The sequence below is a fragment of the Mytilus californianus genome, unplaced genomic scaffold (assembly GCF_021869535.1).
Source record: "Mytilus californianus isolate M0D057914Y unplaced genomic scaffold, xbMytCali1.0.p SCAF_15, whole genome shotgun sequence".
In the NCBI taxonomy this organism is placed as follows: Eukaryota; Metazoa; Mollusca; class Bivalvia; order Mytilida; family Mytilidae; genus Mytilus; species Mytilus californianus.
Window position 1 is genome coordinate 22,911,847 of NW_026262637.1, and position 20,820 is coordinate 22,932,666.

General features: G+C 31.3%; 1 protein-coding gene across 2 annotated transcripts; it reads left to right on the top strand.

The window, feature by feature from the left end:
• The first annotated feature begins 9,532 nt into the window (after positions 1 to 9,532).
• LOC127725692 (outer dense fiber protein 3-B-like) lies at positions 9,533 to 20,066 on the top strand. Of its 2 annotated transcripts, none has more exons than XM_052232857.1 (5): positions 9,533 to 9,695; positions 14,465 to 14,898; positions 17,855 to 17,979; positions 18,325 to 18,465; positions 18,902 to 20,066. In XM_052232857.1, exons 2-5 carry the CDS (start codon positions 14,499 to 14,501, stop codon positions 18,992 to 18,994), a joined length of 759 nt encoding a protein of 252 aa, XP_052088817.1. In that variant the 5' UTR covers positions 9,533 to 9,695; positions 14,465 to 14,498; the 3' UTR covers positions 18,995 to 20,066. The 2 variants fall into 2 exon arrangements, with proteins under 2 accessions (XP_052088817.1, XP_052088818.1); XM_052232858.1 differs by lacking the exon at positions 9,533 to 9,695 and adding an exon at positions 13,078 to 13,190.
• The last annotated feature ends 754 nt before the right edge of the window (positions 20,067 to 20,820 follow it).

Consider the following 20,820-nt stretch of genomic DNA (forward strand, 5'->3'; position numbering starts at 1 on the left):
GGCAATTGATTTTTGGAATGTCATTGAATTTGCATTTGTAACACTTCATCTCCTGATACCTAGATCGAAGTCATATTTCCCTAGTTTCACTAAACTTTTGACATAGTCAATATCTTGATATACCAGTTTATAAAATATGTCAGAGACAGTATCCTAATGACACACAAATAAAAAGTTGCAACCTTCAACAATAGAAAGTTGACTTTAAAATATGTAAAGCTTTGATTTGCCCCTATGCTTTATGAATATATTTAAACTGAGATTATCAAAAACCTGTTGTATACACCAAAAGGACTGAAGAGAGCAGGCAATCAAAAATATGTTAAATAACACTTTACTCAAATATACCAAAGGGACTAAAGAGAGCATACAATAAAAATATTTTTAATAACACTTTACTCAAATATACCAAAGGGACTAAAGAGAGCATACAATCAAAAATATGTTAAATAACACTTTACTCAAATATACAAAAGGAACTAAAGAGAGCATACAATCAAAAATATGATAAATAACACTTTACTCAAATATACAAAAGGAACTGAAGAGAGCATACAATAAAACATATGTTAAATAACACTTTACTCAAATATACCAAAATAACTGAAGAGAGCATACAATAAAACATATGTTAAATAACGCTTTACTCAAATATACAAAAGGAACTGAAGAGAGCATACAATCAAAAATATGTTAAATAAATAACACTTTACTCAAATATACAAAAGGAACTAAAGAGAGCATACAATCAAAAATATGTTAAATAACACTTAACTCAAATATACCAAAGGGACTAAAGAGAGCATACAATCAAAAATATGTTAAATAACACAACTCAAATATACCAAAGGGACTAAAGAGAGCATACAATCAAAAATATGTTAAAAAACACTTAACTCAAATATACCAAAGGAACTAAAGAGAGCATGCAATCAAAAATATGTTAAATAACACTTAACTCAAATATACCAAAGGGACTAAAGAGAGCATACAATCAAAAATATGTTAAATAACACAACTCAAATATACCAAAGGGACTGAAGAGAGCATACAATCAAAAATATGTTAAATAACACTTAACTCAAATATACCAAAGGGACTGAAGAGAGCATACAATAAAACATATGTTAAATAACGCTTTACTCAAATAAACAAAAGGAACTGAAGAGAGAATACAATCAAAAATATGTTAAATAACACTTAACTCAAATATACCAAAGGGACTAAAGAGAGCATACAATCAAAAATATGTTAAATAACACAACTCAAATATACCAAAGGGACTAAAGAGAGCATACAATCAAAAATATGTTAAATAACACAACTCAAATATACCAAAGGGACTCAAGAGAGCATACAATCAAAAATATGTAAAAGAAAGCCATACATAAACTACTGATAGATAAGTTATTCTACATTCTAACTTTGACTGTTCTTTGGAGAAGATATTGTATATCCACATCATGAACTGTGCAGGAAGGCACCTTCTAGTTCAACACCAGAGTAAATTTCTACAAGATAAAATGTCCAACCTTTATTATATCATTATATGAATAAGAAAATTAATATATACATAAAAAATTATAAAACACAATTTTTTAACAGTAAAAGTATAGTTTAACCTTAATTAATCTATTAAAAGTTAGAGAAAGATTTGGAAGGACAATCCCTTAACTTCTTTACTATATAAATAATATTACCATGGAAAGCTAGGTGTGATATATATTTTGTACCTTATTTTATTATTATCATAGTTTAATGACAGGAATTTTAAGAAAACTATTAAGAATATCAATATCTAAATCAATTAAGAAGGGACAATTCAAGTTGACCAATAAAAACTGAGGGAATGGCATGAGATATTAATGCTATGACCCTTGTTATCAGTCTCCACTGAGAGAACATTGCATTAAGGTGGTTCAAATGGCTGATTCACTGATAAAGAAGGTCAATTTTATATTTGGTATGCTGTATATTAGTACCAATGTCCCATTATCTGATTAAAATTAGCTGATTATAGTCAGATTACAAGAAGGAACAAGAACTAATAGTGTCCTTTTATATATCTATATATAATATCCATTCACTGAATTATTCATAGTTTGGGGGCTATGTTCATAGTACCTATTTCATTCAACTTGCAATAAAGAATACAACAGATAAAGCCAGATCTGTGTTCTCTGTAGTAACGTCACTTACACCTAAACATCGGCAGTGTGTGTCGCTTATAAATCAAATTTAAGGACAAAAAAGATATATATTTTAATATCTGTGTTGTTCAATCTTTGTTTTTCTGTGTAATGGTTTTTGTCTTTTTATCTCTCTTCAACTGAAGTGTCAAGTGAGCTTTTCTCGTCACTTGGCATTTTGTCGTCTGTTACAAAAATCATCTCTTCTGAAAGTGCTTGAACCAAACTTGGCCACAATAATCATTAATTAAGGTATATAGTTTAATCTAATATGACCATCATGGATAACAAAATAGAACATAGTGGGTAAAATGCAAGTTGTGTATCATTTTGAAAACAGAAAGAGAAAATATGACAGCAGAAATGTTCAGTACAATGAGATCTATCCACTGTCTGTTTATGTCAAAACTGTCAACATAGGAGTTATGACCTTAAATGACGAATTTTTACCGTTTTTTTTTCTCTCAATTGTGCCTATTATCGTGAACAGTATAATAGAAAGAGAGAATCTTTGAACAGAAAAATTAATCAGCAAGACAGTATATCTACAAATAAGTTAAATGGCAAAAATCGTCAATCAACTCCTTATTGGAATTATTGCCCTATACTGAAGGTTTTTTACATTTTTTTGTGCGTTTTGTCTATAATCATGAAAATATTGATAGATAAACAGAAATTTTATGAAGCAAAAACTATGAACAAAACAAGATCTTACAAGTCAACTCAGACGATATTGTCAGTACTCCTTATAGGATTTTATTGGCATTAGTTTTTTACCAATTGTGTATGGGTTATTGCCTACTTTCTTAAAACAAAAACAGATAACATGAACTTTAAAACAGCAAAAATGTTAAACAGGACGAGATTTTCAAGCATGTCATCATGGCCAAATATGTCAGTTAACTCTTTATAGGAGTTATTACCCTATAATGATGACTTTTATACAATTTTTGTTCATACTTTGGTGGAAAAAGAAAAACTAATCAGTTAAGCAAGACAAGATCTACAGACATGTCAACATAGCCATAATTGTTAGTCAACTCCGTACAGGAGTAATTGCCATTAAATGACGATACTTTTTATCCTTTCTTATTTGGTGCAAAAATTTGTCGATGGAGAGAAACTGTAAACAGTAAAAATGATCGGCAGAGCACGATAAAAAATGAATCATGAATTATATGTTAGTCTACAATGTTGGAATGTGGCCATTGTTAAAGATGCACATAGATACAAGTGAGCGACACAGACTCTAGTTTCTTTTCCCACAAGGTGTTGTCTGTATTTTTTTCAACTTTTTGTATTGCCCTGTTTGTATTGTCTCTCTTTTTAAGTTCCAGTGATAATGTTTTAACAACTCAAGATTTTATTGAAAGGGTGTTGCTGGATACAAGAAACCTACTGGACCAAAGGTTTTTATAATGTCCTCATCCTCTCGAAAAAAAAATATGGATGCCTACATCGCGACATTTACAGAATATCTGTCGCAGATGACTAAGAAAATGTTCCAATTCTCATAGCCATAATCAAGTCCTTTTTTTCTCACGTGACTTTTTACCTGATTTCTACGTGTCACGAGCAGTGCATCTGGTGTCCTCTACCATAGCCGTGTGAGTATCTGCTATCATTTCAGAGCACCTTCGGTCATCTCAGATTTATGTTAGGTTTAATGCTAAATTTTAAGTTTTCTGTGTACCGTTTGTCGTTTTGTTGTCTGCACTCAACCAACTTTTCAATTTTGATTACTCACTTGGCGTTTTTTAAATACTTTAAAATCTTTTATCCAAATAATGGTGCAATACTAAGAACATTCAAAAATTATGATTGAAAGAAGCTAATAAACCAAGCCTATTATTCCGGTAAACATGGTCAAGTAAGTCATGTCCAATCAATTCTTCAAAAATAATTTGACATTGATTTGCCGTTGCATAATATTTTATCACAAATCATGTTCCGTTTGTCAGAGTTACAATCTTGTCCAAATGTGACCATTTTCAATTTCTTTTATATATTTTTAATGTTTTTGTAATTGTTATTCATTGACAAATATTGCGTTTTTTCAAATTGACATAATACATATTGCTGTACTGGAAATGATAAATATCGAATAATGAGAATGACAGATTTTGTTCAGCTTGCTTTTGAATCACAATAAATTTAGCACTACAATATGTATATATTTATGGGGGAAAATCCCGTAAAAGACTTCGGGAAAATTGATAACGTAACATTTTACAACAACTGTAACTAAATTTGGGATAGAATACCATCAAGCATACCACAATTTTAACTGATTTGGGGATAGGATACCATCAAGCGTACAGCAACTGTAACTGATTTGGGGATAGGATACCATCAAACATAGCCATAACTATTCTGATTTAAAAAAGAAAATAGCACAAATCTGAACAATACGTAGCCCTCTTCCTCAAAATTACACCGAAACCTTTTGCTGTCTCAATGACGTATAGTTTGTATCTAAATAAAACTTTCCATATCAGATAGGAAAAGAGACACAAGTTAAGGTAAACAAATGGAGTTATCCCTCTTTGTTCTGGCTCTCTTCCATCATGTATATGTGTCCATATTTGTTCTAATCATTTTTAATTATTAACAATCAGTATGTATGTTAGATTGCATGTGACGTATAGCCCAAATCTCCTTTCACAAGATAGCTGCAAATATTACAGAAAATAAATGTAACACTTAAGAATTATTATTCGTGTCCCAAACCTTCATCAAACCTGGTTCATTGCAACTAGTATACAATAAGGAGATGCGGTGTGATTGCAAAAGGTTCCTAAATAACAAAATGTGAACAATTCAAACAAACCCAACGACATGATTTATGACAAACCAGTTAACGAAACACAAATATGATAAACAGCAGTTAACGACAACCACTCAATTACAAGCTCATGACTTGGGACAGACACATGTAGAATATTGTGACTACAGTAGGTTAAACATGTCTGCGATCGCTCTACGCCAAGCTCCCATTAACTTACCTGGAACCGTGATGTAACAGCACAACACAACATAACAACAAAGCGTGAAATCAGTTGGAAATTGTTTGACTCACCAGGTCTAAACGAACCACAAAAAAAAAAAGAAAAAATAAAGACAAAATGATTATTTTAATTAGCTCTTATTGGCTTTGAACTATAGCTTTCAGATCTGTACTTTGTGTCTTTGGTGTTGTTTTTTTTTTTTGTTTTTTTTTCGATCTGATGAGTAAAGCCCTTTTCGACTGATTTGTATAGTTTGTTCTTATTATGTTATGCTGTTGCACTATTGTCCAAGGTTGGAGGGTGCGCCTGCAAACATGTTTAACCCCCACTTTTTATATGCGCCTGTCCTAAGTCAGGGGTCTGTTATTCGGTGCATTGGCGGATCCAAGCGGGGTGTTCCGAGGGTTGGAACCCCCATTTTTAGCTCACCTGGCCCAAAGGGCCAAGTGAGCTTTTCTCATCACTTGGCGTCCGTCGTCCGTCGTCGTCGTCTGTCGTCGTCCGTCGTCGTCTGTCGTCGTCCGTCGTCGTTAACTTTTACAAAAATCTTCTCCTCTGAAACTACTGGGCCAAATTTGACCAAACTTGGCCACAATCATTATTGGGGTATCTAGTTTAAAAAATGTGTCCGGTGACCCGGCCAACCAACCAAGATGGCCGCCATGGCTAAAAATAGAACATAGAGGTAAAATGTAGATTTTGGCTTATATCTCTGAAACCAAAGCATTTAGAGCAAATCTGACACATGGTAAAATTGTTTATCAGGTCAAGATCTATCTGCCCTGAAATTTTCAGATGAATCAGACAACCCGTTGTTGGGTTGCTGCCCCTGAATTGGTAATTTTAAGGAAATTTTGCCGTTTTTGGTTATTATCTTGAATATTATTATAGATAGAGATAAACTGTAAACAGCAATTATGTTCAGCAAAGTAAGATCTACAAATAAGTTGTCATGACCAAAATGGTCAGTTGACCCCTAAAGGAGTTATTGCCCTTTATAGTCAATTTTTAACCATTTTTCGTAAATTTTTGTAATCTTTTACAAAAACTTCTCCTCTGAAACTGCTAAGACAAATTTAACCAAACTTGTCCACAATCATCATTAGGGTATTTAGTTTTAAAAATGTGTCCGATGACCCCGCCCATGAACCAAGATGGCCGACATGGCTAAAAATAGTACATAGGGTAAAATGCAGTTTTTGGCTCATATCTCTGAAACCAAAGCATTTAGAGCAAATCTGACTGGATAAAATTGTTCAGTGGGTCAAGATCTATCTACCCTGAAATTTTCAGACCAATCAGGCAACACGTTGTTGGGTTGCTGCCCCTGAATTGGTAATTTTAAGAAAATTTTGCAGCTTTTGGTTATTATCTTGAATATTTTTATAGATAGAGATAAACTGTAAACAGCAATAATGTACAGCAAAGTAAGATCTACAAATAAGTCAACATGACCAAAATTGTCAATTGACCCCTTAAGGAGTTATTGCCCTTTATACTCAATTTTTTACAATTTTCATAAATTTTGTAAATTTTGGTAAATTTTTACAAAATATTTTCCACTGTAACTACTGGGCCAAGTTCATTATTAGATAGAGATATTTGTAAGCAGCAAGAATGTTCAGTAAAGTAAGATCTACAAACACATCACCATCACCAAAACATAATTTTGTCATGAATCCATCTGTGTCCTTTGTTTAATATGCACATAGACCAAGGTGAGCGACACAGGCTCTTTAGAGCCTCTAGTTTAGATTTGTTTTATTTGTATTTTTTTTTTTAATTATGTAAACGGTTCGTGGTGTTTCGGGGATTGGACACCCACTTTTCGAAATAGCTTATTCCGCGCCTGCAGTGGTTATCGATTATTGCAGTATGCCATCATGATTTGTTTTCAAAAGGGCCGGGTTTTGATACATGTAATTATAACCACTTATTGATATACTGTTTAATATTATAAAACACATGTCACTATAATAAACAATTTGGTATTGGTATTGGTATTATAAACTGTGTTCTTGTATTGTGCTGTTGCACCACTGGTCCAGGTTAGGGGATGATTGGGCGCCCCAAACATGCATGTTTAACTTCGCCACATTCTGTCAGTGCCTGTCTCAAGTCTGGACCGTGTAATTCAGTGGTTGCCGTTTGTTGCTGTATATCATATTTGTTTTACGTTGAGTTTTTTGTGCATAGGTATTTAGTTTTCTCGTTTGAATTGTTTTACATTTTTCATTTCTGGGCCTTTTATAACTTGGTATGTGGTATGTTTAGCTCATCGAAGAAGCCTGTACGGTGAGATATAGTTGCTAATTTCCACGTCAATAGGTCTCTGATGGAGGGTTGTCTCATTGGCAATCATATCACATCTTCTTATCTTTAAAATGACAAGAGAACACGCAGTAACTTAAGCTAGTCAAAAGCCAATAAAGATTAATAAGTAAATAATTTTCTCCCAGACTGTCGTTTGTTGGTGTGGTTCATAGGCGTTTTTCGTTTCTCGTTTTTTTATATAGATTAGACCGTTGGTTTTCGGTTTGAATTGTTTTACACTAGTCATTTTGGGGCCCTTTATAGCTTGCTGTTCGGTGTGAGTGAAGGCTCTGTGTTGAAGGCCGTACTTTGACCAATAATTGTTAACTTGATATATTGTGACTTGGATGGAAAGTTGTCTCATTGGCATCATACCACATCTTCTTATTTATATCAAAAGCAAAAAATGTGATGAAAATGTCTGGAAAAGTGTTGAAATGGGTCAACAATAAGGCAAATACAACAGTTCTTTAGATAGACACAGAGTACAGATATCTAGTTGACGGATGAAAAATTTATTTATACACATAAGTGAGCACAATTTTGTTAATCCCATCAATTTACATATCATCTCATTGTGTATTATGGTTGATTCTTAATTTCTTGAAACAAATATACTTTGTTTCAGAAGGGAAGAGACAAATAGTTTATTTCTATTGAAAATAAGGGGAGGGGGGTCATTCCAGCCTTGAATTTAAAAAAAATCTCATTCCTGTATGTTAAAAAAAATCGCTTATGACTTATCTCGGGGAAAAAAATGTTTGTCCAAAGAGAGAAAACCCATCCCCGCCCTAGAAAAAATAAATGGCTAGGACTAATTATAATACATGAACCGACTTGAAACTTCTATTAGTAATCAACAATAACTAATTTTTTTTAATGCCCCACAGCTACTTATTTGTTTGTAACTTACGATCTACACTGCATACAAAAATTCTTCAAATTGTGTTTCAAAGGTAAATTAGTATGGATTAATCAGATGTAAGTTTTTTTTTAAGAAAACAAAGAATCTGGTTTAATAAAAGAATGCAAGTAGGGTCTATTTCATTTTGAAATCAGAGCTATATTGATCTGTTGTTATCAATAATTGTGTCACAATTATCAGTGATTCACTTAAGACAATAACCAAGATTGCATGACTTTAATCCTCTAAACTCATAAAAATGCAATCAAACTTACAAATAAATATTCCCCATTTCATTGAATTTCTAGCAGTTTATGTTATTTGTATATTTATAGATACAACAAATGTATTAACTAAATAAAGAATTAACCACAATTTTGATAAAAAAAAACCATTAACTGAAATTCTTAGAAAAAAACACTTTTTCAATGCTTTTCAGTCCGGAAAACTATAAACTAAATTCAATAAAAAATAGACTATGCCACCCTATATGAAGCGTCCTATTTCCAACCATATATACATAATCAGATGATGATGGGAGTTTTTAACGACCTTGACTGGCTATACAGCCCTCGCACGGTCGGTACTACATAATCAGTGGCGGATCAAGAACTTTTTATAAGGGGGCACTGACTGCCATAAGAGGGAGCCCGCTACAGTCATGCTTCAGTAATTCCGTATATAATCAACCAATTTTTTTCCCACAAAAGGGAGGCGAGCCCCCCCCCCCCCCCCCCCCCCCCCCCTGGATCCGTTCTACATTATTTTCTCTTCACGGTCAAGGTCATATATTTTCTATCAATATCAAAAGGCAATACTTTAAGTCCCTTTATATATTGGTCCCACTGAATGATTTCTTCTTCTTCTTGATGGAGTCAAATGATTGATGCATATTTAATATTAGTGTTTATCTAATAATGTATTTAATATACATGTCGTTGATTAAAAACGGCAACTTTAATAATGAACATCAAATATAGAAAAGAAACACAGAAAAATACGCGTAGTACCTTTCCGTTGTCATTTTATCGACCTCAATTCTTATTTTGGTGTTTTAGATTTACCGGATGTAATTTATTGGCGGGAAGACTTTTCTCGATAGTCTCCCCTGTTTCTAGGGTAGCGATGGAAACGTTGCTATCGAAATATCCAATCAGATTCATCGAAATTGGTCACGAGTCCCTCCTCTCAGACTGTGTCGTGTTTGTGTGACAACGTTTCCTGTAGAAGATAGGGCTGCAGTTTTATTGCATGGTGGATCTCACTTATTTGAAATAACAGGTGAGTTTAAATTGATAGCATGACACGAGACAATATAATTAACCAAACTGTTATTTGCATTTATAGAAGTTTAAATAAATAAAATGAATTGCATGATAGTGAATAGATTAGATAATTTGTGTTCCATAAAAATGGTGGATAAGAGTGTTTCTCCTTTAAGACATGAAATGACTATGTGTTTCAATACTCTGTTTAATACGTTCAATTGATTTTTATCTTGTTTACGTATCTAATCAAGGGGAAATCTACGTAATTAACTCCTCATATTTTTTTATGGAATACAAGGTGGTAAGTTAAGGTCAGCATGCAAGTGTATTGTTGACATGCAAACATTTTTATCCTGAAATTCAGTAACTAAATTGTTGAGGTTTTCATCTTAACAGTATAATTTGAAGTTAAAATTTCTTGCTCAATATTTTTGTTCATGCCTTTTCATGTAATATATGTTTCATTGTGTTTTATATGAAAGCTTATGTCTTCTTGTACTTTGAATTATGGGACCTTGTACTTTAAGGTAAGGGTTTGGGCTAGTGTTAGGGTACAGTATTGGTTGAATATAGGGTACGGATTTCTTTAGTATAGCCCTATATGGACTGGGTCACCTGAAAATAGAAACTTTTAGTACTAAATTTCAATCCATCTTGATTCAGTAAAAATACATAGAAAACAATATACCTTACTACAACTATTTAGGAATCTGCTACACTGTACTATTGACATCATACAACAATCATTTTTCTTTTGTGGAATTAAAATTTTACTGGAACGCTGTAATTTACAGAAAAAGGCGGACAAACTTGTGTAGCATCAACTCTATATGTTCTTCATCATAATCTTACTGGCAAAGTTTTTTTTGCGTCAGGAGCATGCCCGTGTTATTTCTTTCTCTAAATGAGTACATTAATGCATGTGACATATAGAATGCCAAAAAGATATGGCAGAGGGGTTATAACTGCTGAGAAGTGTATATATACTGAATAGGGTGCACCTAAATTATCATTCTAGTTAGTAGACTGTTGGGTAATGACTGTAGGAAAGCATGTCCCATTTTAAGTCATCCAAAGAAATGCTGCTCTATGATGAACCCCTTGATATCTAGTCAATAAAAAAAACCCAATCAGACATTTTTAGGAATTAGCTTTGGATTTACATCTAAAAAAATTGAGCTGCCAACTGATGGGCTCTTCTAGTGGAGATAAATTATGGGGTGGGGTAACTATTTATGTTATGTTTGAAGTGAAGATATTCTCTAATTAAAGGTCTCACTCTGAAATTGAAAAATAATTAAAAGGATGTTCCAAATTTTGGGTATTCCTAGTTAGTAAATATATCCCATTTCCATTCTCAATTTTATTTATTTGTCCTAAACAGGAATAAATATGCAATATTGAGTGATCTGGGATATATAAAATTACCTTATAGTATATAGTACAGATATATCCACATTATGGTGTTAATATTAGTCTGGAACAAATTAGTATTTAAGTCTTTTCAGTGAATGTGAATACATTGTACTTTATTAAACCAATATGTACATGATATAATCAGTTTGTTTTCTACTAAAACCCCCTCCCCTTTCAAAATTCAACTAAACAAGTCGTGGATAAGTGGCTCATTGGCAGTTATAGCACATATTCTTATTTTTGTAATGTTTAGCACTGTAAAACAACTAAGTGCTGTTGAAATAAAGTCTGGGGAAAATCAAATGCAAAAATATCTAGAAAGTTAAGATATCTGTGCAATTAATACGACAATAATAAAATTTTCCATAAAGTATTTATTAAATGACTTTTATTTTACAGACAAACTGTTGATAATAGATTTACATGTAGACAATATATATGCATTTTTTACCTCTGCAGTCTTTTTTCTGTCTTTGGCTTGCTGGTTCAATGGTGTATACTCAATTCTCCTTTTATTATGTTGAAACTTAAAAAGTTCCTGTGACATACTGTAGACTATTGTAATCAAAATCTTAAATCTTGTAAATTTGGTATATTTTGAGGAAATGTATTATTCTAATGACTATAAGGAGCTCTTCGAAAGTTAATGTTTGGAAAAACCTTAATCTGTGTTTATGTAATGTTTTCCATATTTTATTATTTAATCAAAGAAAATATTTTAAAAAAATCAGGGAACCAAGATATATTTCACCCATTTAGTATTTTTTTGTATAATCATAATGCAAATTACAATGCTGTGTTTAGCAAGTTAGTATGAAATTTAAAGTTTGATGACTGGATAGTTATGCATTTTGAATATATTACCATTGGCTTAATAGTATACATTCAAGTTTCATGTCTTGTTATACAAGGAAACTATGCTAACCAACAGACACCTGCAAAAATAACTTCAAAATATATTGATGTCTGTTTCATATTGTCATTTGTTTTGAAAAAAAGTATGAAGTTTAGATTACCTTAAAAGTAAAGAAATATCAGATGGCAATACAATTTGGCCACCAAGATTGCACAGTAATTTCCGTAGTTGTGTAGTTAGACCATAGAGTTGAGGTTGGAGGGGGAGTATTTTTTGTGTATTTTACTCAACTATGTCAGGTCAATGTGGTAACATTAAATTGATATAAAGAAATTTTGGGGGATTGTCAAACTCTTTGCAAATTCAAAATAACTCTTTGAGCACCTATAAAAGAGAGGCGAAAGATACCAAAGGGACATTCAAACTCATAATTCTAAAATTAACTGACAATGTCATGGTAAAAAAGAATAAAACCAAAAGACAAACAATAGTATACAAAACACAACATAGAAAACTAAAGACTGAGCAATTTAACATGCTGGTTGGCAGGCAAAATATCCATCCTTCCCAACATATCTAACCTCAAGCCATTTTCCACTACAAAAGTGATTTATTGTGACGTAATTTTTGTATAGAATCTAAACAAAATATTTGTCACTGGAATTTAGGACATTAAATACATTTATCTCTTAGTCCAAGCTGGAATCAAACAAACATATATTAATTAATTCAATTAAGGTTAAAACTTGATAATTTTAGAGATACTTATGTACAAATGTAAATCAGAATTAAGTGGCGATTATATTTGACTTATTTGTTGGTGACGACAGAAAGAATTGTCTTAAGGTTATCAAATTAGGGTTAATTATTTTGTTAAAAAATGTCTTGAGTATTATCGTTACCAAATAATCAACTAATATTTCAATATCAGATTTATTAGGGTTGATTGTGTTACTTGGATTATAACTAATACTTTCTATTATCCAACACATAAAAAAGTAATTAAATGCCTGGGTTTTATCACTAATTGTGCTGGGTCGATTGATTGGCACAAGCCAAATAAATCGACCAATAATTAAATGTTTTACAAGTTCATTCAGGTAGTGACACTGGTTGCTGGGTAGCCATTACCAAACACAATACAATTAGAGTTAAATTATACATATAGCATGAGAGATATCATTAGCTGACAGTTTATTTTCTTTTTTATTTGATTTATGCCATAAAAATTTGAAGGTAAGAAATTGAATTTCATTTATGTTTATTTGTCATGTTTTCAGCATAAAATACTTTTGTATTTATGAGTTTTATGGATGAGTAAGAAGACTAATAGAATGGAAAATTTTTAAATATATTTGATGTGGTTTTGAATTACATACTTTATTTAAAATACATATATTCAAAATAAGGTTTAAGTTTTTGGTTTGTAAAGCCACTTAGTGACTATATTTGTAGTTAATAATTTATTTTCGGTGGAGGCAAGCATATATATTGAGAATAGAATATAAGGTACTCAGTAGTTTTATTTGAAATTGAATTGAACATACAAATAATATTTTGTTAATGCCATTTTCATAAATTTTTATTAGGTTACTTTAAAGAATAAACATGTTTGATTTTTCATGGGAAATTTATCATCTGCTTGGGTGGATTAGATAAATTTTCTTTCCACTATTTTAACTTTTAGATAATTATATAGATATAAATTATCAATTTTACTACCCTTGATTGAACAAGATTACCAATTTGCTTACAATAAGTGCTCTTCAGTGGTCAATAAAAGATAGTTTCTCAAAATTTGTATTAACTGCTAAGATAGCTTTGTAAGTGGTTTGCAAACAATTTTTGTGTACACAATAAATAACTTTGTTTACAAAATGAATCTAAGAAGATTTTGTGTAAACAATAAGGTGCCTGGACATAAACAGGTATTTCAAGGTTTATTTAAATCATCTCTTCTTGTATGTGGTATAGGAATTTTTTTACTTGTCAAAAGACCAAATTATGAAAAGGAATTCTGACTAATTTTGAAATAAGTCTGTGAATTTACCTAGGATCTGCCTCTAATTTTAAACCCAAGTCGTGGACCCTGGAAGAATACTGATATTACAACCCGATCATTAGAGACTATCTGCCGCAGTGTCATGCATGGCATATTTACAGGGACCTTTTTAATACATGTACAAATACAGGTGGGAAATTTAAAAACTTGAAATATTTTAAAACATTACACTTTTATTGATTGCTATCTTGAGCTCTGATTCCATCAACAAATTTCAGTCCATACTTTACCAATGCAATATAACCATTCATTGCCCTAGAATAATCTATGTGCCCTTTTGTTAATCTTTTGCAAGCTCTAGTTGCCCTTTTTCATTGAAGTTACCATGCCCTTTTTGTGTGATAGGGGAAACACTACTGCGTCTCCAAAGATAATTGCATTCCATATTGTATGATAGTTAGCCTATTAGTTAAAGAGGTGTATATAACATTTCTGTTTTCTTTTTCAGTATTTTTAGTGAGATTTAACGTGTAAAATTCAAAATGGTTTACAATTACACAAAACCCCGGGCGCCAATTGCTGCTATGTACAGCAGTCCTGGACCATGTTATGGACTACCTGGATTAGTTGGACAGAAAACTCACGATCCGAGAAGTGTACATAATAAAGGACCAGCATACCCATTTGGTGTTCGTCATGGTAAATTCAAGGATGACTGCAGTCCTGGACCTTGCTATTATCCTAATCCAAAAGTGTATAGAGACGGAAATGATGGCACACCTCAATATTCATTATACAGTCGGCAAAGAGATGCCACAATGTTCAAAGTTCCAGGCCCCGGTGCCTACAGCCCAGAAGGTGTTGGCCAAACAGCTCACTTCAGACACCCACAATACAGCTTTGGAACAAGACACAGACACAGGAGAACAGATAATAACCCTGGTATGTTCTAAAACCAATTAATTTTATTTTTTCAGTTTTTAAGGTAAAAATGGAGTATAAACTTGTGGGCCTGTAAACCACAGACTTAAAACTAAAGAACGTACATGTTGATATGATTTAATTGTTTGGTGATATGTAAATTTTCATTGGAAGTATTTTTCTCAACTGCAGCTTTTCTTAATTTTATACATTTCTGATAGAAACATAAGTTAGTTCACGAAAGTCATCTGAAGATGGATAGTTTTCTGCTTGTGTAGTCATTTGTTAAATATGCAGATTTATACAGCCAGACTGGAGATTCACATAAAGAACACAACAATATAGCTATATATATTTGAATGAGACCATTTTAACTGTAGTATTCTTGAATGGATAAAATCCCTTAATAGCAAATTTAACTGACTCAGCTAAGCACAGCCTCGAAAATATTTATCTAGAAGATTGATATAGTTAAATAAATATAAAAAAAAATAGGACTTTTTCAAATGAGTTAATATGGACAATTTTGCACATATCAAATTATCAATCTTTTTTCACAGAAAGACAGGTAAGACATGCACAAGACAGAAAAAAAATGAAATGCTTTATAAAATGGTGAAATTCTCCATTCAGAGTTCAATGTTGTAAAATCAGTTGCTTACAGTCATATACATCTTATCATACCATTATCTTAATGAGAATCAGGGATAGCCTGTAAGGGAATTTTTTAAAACATGAACCAATATAGTCTGGTCTTATCTTGAGATAACTCTGATATAAGTCAATTTTAGAAAAAAGGTGTTTTTTAACAGTTTTGATTTTTGAGAATATTAATTTTACTGACCACTACCATGTTTCCAAAATTTAGAAATTTGTATATGGGTGGAAAAAAGGGAAGACATGATAGGGGTCAAATCCCATTTTATATATGATAGGGTACTTTGGGAAAAGAAGAAAAATAACTAATTTTTAGAGGATGGCAGTAATATATGGCTCAAATGATTATTTATTTAATCAAATTCATGGCATCCTGTTTTTTACAACTTTTCCTGGGTGAGTTTTAATTTCCTTGCATGGAAGTCATGAATAAATGAAATGATCTGGTTGCGTGTGATCTGAATATGTATCAATTTAAACAGTATAAAATAAATAAAGATATTATCGCTAGTATTCATTTCAATTAAATACCTATTGAAAAACACCACCAGTCACCTACAAATTAAGATTCATGTTCTGTCACGAAAATACATTTCCTCAAATGTACATATTTCACGCTTAAAGAAAAGAATATACATGTACAAATTACAAGCTTGAACTTTTTTAACCTTTCTCAGCGATTTGATTGTTTAACTTGTGTGTATGGTCAAACTTCATAGATTAGCAACAAAGACTCTAATTTGTTGTTTAACAGTTCTCTGATATTCTTAATAAAAAAATTGACCTCAGCTATCCCTTAATAAAAGAATATTTTGCTAATTATTACCAGCAATTTCCATGACCTGGTCTTATAAATAATTAAAAGGAATTGAATCATTGGGATAGCTTCATATGAGGAAAGTTTTCTATTAATTCCTGGAATAGTTCATATGAACTATTTAACATGTAAGTGTGGTTTTTATTGTTAATCACAGCAAGCAGAAAAGGATATTAAATAAAACTTTAATGCAAAAATGATCGCTCTTTCGGTTATAATTATAACATTTATCTGTAATCAATGATCATTTTCTCAGATGAAGATTTTGTTATTGCCTTATATAAACTGGAGTGTAATTATTGAAAATCTTGTATATTCACCAGAAAAACATCATTATATTCTTGATTGTTGTAATGTCGTCAAATGAGGGTTAATTATATTTAAAAAAAACAGACTATATTAAAAATAAAGTATTGTTAATTTTATCTTAAAATAACGCAAAGTAGATGAATTTCATGACAAAATTATCCAAACTAATGTTTAAACACAGAAGAGTGCCCTGCTTAGTATTTTGATGATGTTCAAAGTCAAGTTTATTCATGTGAAACATGAAAATTGCATGCCTTCCTCTACCAAGATAAGCCTATTACATTGTATTGTTCAGATTTGTTTCATAAATTCCACATCAATTTTCTAGGTGAAAATTATTTTATTTATCCTAACACAATGTCTTCCAAGTTGCACATTTGTTTGCAAATACAAGTTTTGTAATATCTGTAGGCGTTGGTGTCTGCTACATGCATGTAAGCTATTTGGGTCATTTTTATCAATATCGTCACTCGTAATAATGAATAAAACTTTGTTTTACAACTTCAAAGATGTAAGCTTCCCCAAACAGTAACTATTTTTAGTAAAAACACAGGGCCAAGGATATCTTTTTTGTCAGAAATGACTTGTAAAATAAGTCCTAAATATTGACAGCCTGTATGTAAATTACCTACCAATTGTAACTTAGATGAGTTTTGTTCAAAGGACTGTAAACCCCTTTGTAAATGTAGGCAGCCAAGAATGATAGTGTTTTGGTAGAGGGTTATCATATGCATCCATGTTTATTTTAACCAGGGTTACAAACATCATTTGGTCATTTATTCTGTTTTTGTGATCGGCAAGAGATTTTCAGTGATTATTTTTCAACATGACATTTTACCTTTAAACTTCTACCACCAACCTGAATATAAATATTCCTTGACTACCATTCAAATAGTCTGCATCAATCCCACAAATATTGTAGGTTTAAACATGTACTTTACGGTCAAGTCTGTGTCCAGTCCTGAAAAATTGCAGAGGTTGTATCAGATAGTTTATTTGTTACTCCACTCAATATCCATACATAAATCAAGTCTTCATTGATTATGTATCCATTTCATTATAGCTAGTTTTATATTACAGTAACAGAATAGCGCATAGAATTTTATTATAGTATAGTGCTGGCTTTAGTACTTTTGTTGAATTGTAACAGTAATCTCTATTAAGAAGACTGCATTGAGTAATTTTTATTTTCAGCTCCAAATAATTACACATTAACTCCAATGTTGGGTAAAACTGTCACTAGTGGCCAGAAACAAGCTCCAATTTTCTCAATGAAAGCAAGATCAACAATTGGCAGTTTCCATGAAGATTTAGCTAAGGTAAATAAAGTGTTTGTTATAATAAATTCATGTTACATACAGTAAAGGTCTTCAAATTAATATTTATTTCCATTTTAAACATGGAACAGAACTGAATCAAAGCACCATTGTTTCATTAAGAGTTATTCGATTGTCTCAGGAAATTTAAAAGTCTGCCTCAGTTATTAAATGGAAATCTTTACATATTCTAAAAAAAATAACATTGATGGTCATGAGAAATTTTACTTAAATGCGCATTTTGTACTTTATTAACCTTTTTTTTTTTTTAAATTTATATTATTTAGAAAAACATGTTGGATGCATAAAATTTATGAAGTTTTATTTTCATTCTCATCATGTTTTCAGGCACCAGGAGCAGGAACATATAACACCACAGAGCCCAGTATTTATAAAGATAAATCACCATTATATAGTATGACAAGTAGAAACGTTATGCCAGGAGATACCACAAAGAAACCTGGACCAGGAGCTCATTCACCAGAAAATGTAAGTATTGTAGTCTTTCTTTTATTCACACTGACCTTAACATATTACCCCCCTTGAATAATGAATGAACTGTATGAATAGAGCAGAGAACAAACAGCTATGTCCTCTGGATAAGGGGACGATTTGTTCAACAATGATAATTAAAAGAAATCCCTTTTCAGTAAAGAGAGTATACAATTTTTTGTCAATTTGGTACTGATTTTTACTAATATCAGGATTTTTTTTTTCTTTCATTTTCTGGACTGAAATTTTTGGACAGTAAAATGGGAAGTTAGTTGAGAAATAAAGAAAAACAATGCTGTCAATTATTGTTTGACATAATGTTATTTACTTTATTATAAGGAAAACATTTAGAAGAAAAGACGGAGCCATTCTGAAATGTAATACATTTTCTATAGATATTCTTGTATGCTAAAGATCTTTTCTATATTTTTAGGTATGGATGCATAAAGTAAAACAACCAGCTCCATCCTTTGGAATAAGACATAGTCAGTATTTAGCTCCTCTTATAATTGCTGAAGCAGATTAAAAAGCAAAAAACTGTTTTCTTTTTACAGGTCGTTATAACTAAAAAGAAAGCCCCTGCAACATCTTTCGGAATACGACACAGTCAGTATTTAGCTCCTTTAATTGTTCAAGCTGATTGAAAATTGATTTCATCTACTATTTGGATTTTTAAAAAAGCAAAAAAAAATGGTAAGTTCATGAAAATTCTCAGAGAAATGGACTCTGAAGACTGCCAGGAGGCTTTGTGCAGATATTATGACTTGTATACATCCGTCCAGAAATTATTGTGTATCAAAATTCTAAGAAACTGTGATATCATTTTTATGGAAGTAAGAATGTTTGTATTTTAATATAATTCAGTATTACCAAAAAGTATTCTTTAAATAAATAAGTATTGTGTACAACACAAAAGCACATAAGGTTTTATTTTGCTACCACATTTCTTTCTATTTTTGTTACTGATTTCTACTCTCTATTTAAGATGTATGTTTTTTAAAGTTTTTGCATAAATTGTAATTTTACTCTTTGTATATTTAAATTTTATTGTACAAACATATATATAGAAGTTTTATGCTAATGTAAAAAACTTTTAGAGTGCATGTTGAAAAGTAAATGTTGCGCGAAAGGAAAATGTTGCCAAACATAGATTAAAGCATTAAATTTCATTTGTTAGTAAACAATTGAAAACATTAAACATTCCATTTTAAGTTAGACATGCAGTTGTAGAAATTGACTGTTCCCCCTAATAGTGGTTGTTTACATTGTTTTGTTATTAAATTATTGAAATGCTGAACTAATACTAGAATTACCTACAATCTAAAAAAAAAAAAAGACATTTATTGTTTGTCTACCATGTAGGTTTTTGAAGGCATGACAACTATTATTTTTAAATTTTGATTGGCATCATTTTATTGTGCAACTTTGTTATGTATTTATAATTGCTCATTGTGAAAGAATTTTTGTAGTCAATATTGTTTGTCCAGCATTTGTAATTCTGTTTTCTCATATATTTATTCATACACTTTTTATTTTAAGACTTTTTGTAATAGTTTGTTATAAATTCCATTAATATCATTAAAGTTTGTTCTTTTTTATCAGAATTGTTATACTGCCTTTTTTCTATGAAAATATCCAAGAATAAATTTACAGTTGCATTCAATTGGTATCTTAGCTTTACCTGAACCTTCAATCTTGAGATATTATTCGCTGCTTTTAATCAATTTTTCGTTTTTCGTATTCCTGTAAAAAAGCAGTTTCTTTTGAAGTGTAAAAAAAAATGAAATGAAATGAACATCAGTGTATACTTGAGGAAATGAATTATGAATAGGTGATAACTGGTAACATGACAATCTATTTTAGCAGAGTTTTGTTGCTCAATTTATCGATCAGTATCAAAAAATGGCTACAATTGCATAATGTATATGTATAACTAACAGAATAAATGCCTTGTCATAAAATATATGCCTTATGTTTTAGTTGACTGATCTGAAAGCTCTTCCAATCCAAAATATGTCTTATAAGAGATGTTCATAAAATTTTCACTGAAAAATTCCTCAAGGGTTGTCTGGATATTCCATTTAAATCTTCAATGTGTTGAGTTGCTAAATAATACTTCGATTGGATAACATGCCTATGTCTTCTTATTGAAGTTACTTCAATAGAAATGGTCAAATCCTTGCTATAATTTATAAATGCCAAGTGAGATTCAATTCAAGTCATTGGCAGCACAGTTTTCTCTATCAAATGGAATTGACTAATGTCATATGAGATTTAAGCACACCATCAAAATTTATTTCCAATATAAAACAAGCTTATCAGAAAAGCTGTAGGCTTCTTGCAAGATGGACT

What these genes read in the sequence shown, in the direction of transcription:
- LOC127725692 (XM_052232857.1), top strand. Translation starts at nt 14,499, where the DNA reads ATGGTTTACAATTACACAAAACCCCGGGCGCCAATTGCTGCTATGTAC. An exon ending in TCCATGAAGATTTAGCTAAG is followed by an intron (nt 17,980 to 18,324) that starts GTAAATAAAGTG and finishes TCATGTTTTCAG; the next exon opens with GCACCAGGAGCAGGAACATA. An exon ending in GAGCTCATTCACCAGAAAAT is followed by an intron (nt 18,466 to 18,901) that starts GTAAGTATTGTA and finishes CTATATTTTTAG; the next exon opens with GTATGGATGCATAAAGTAAA.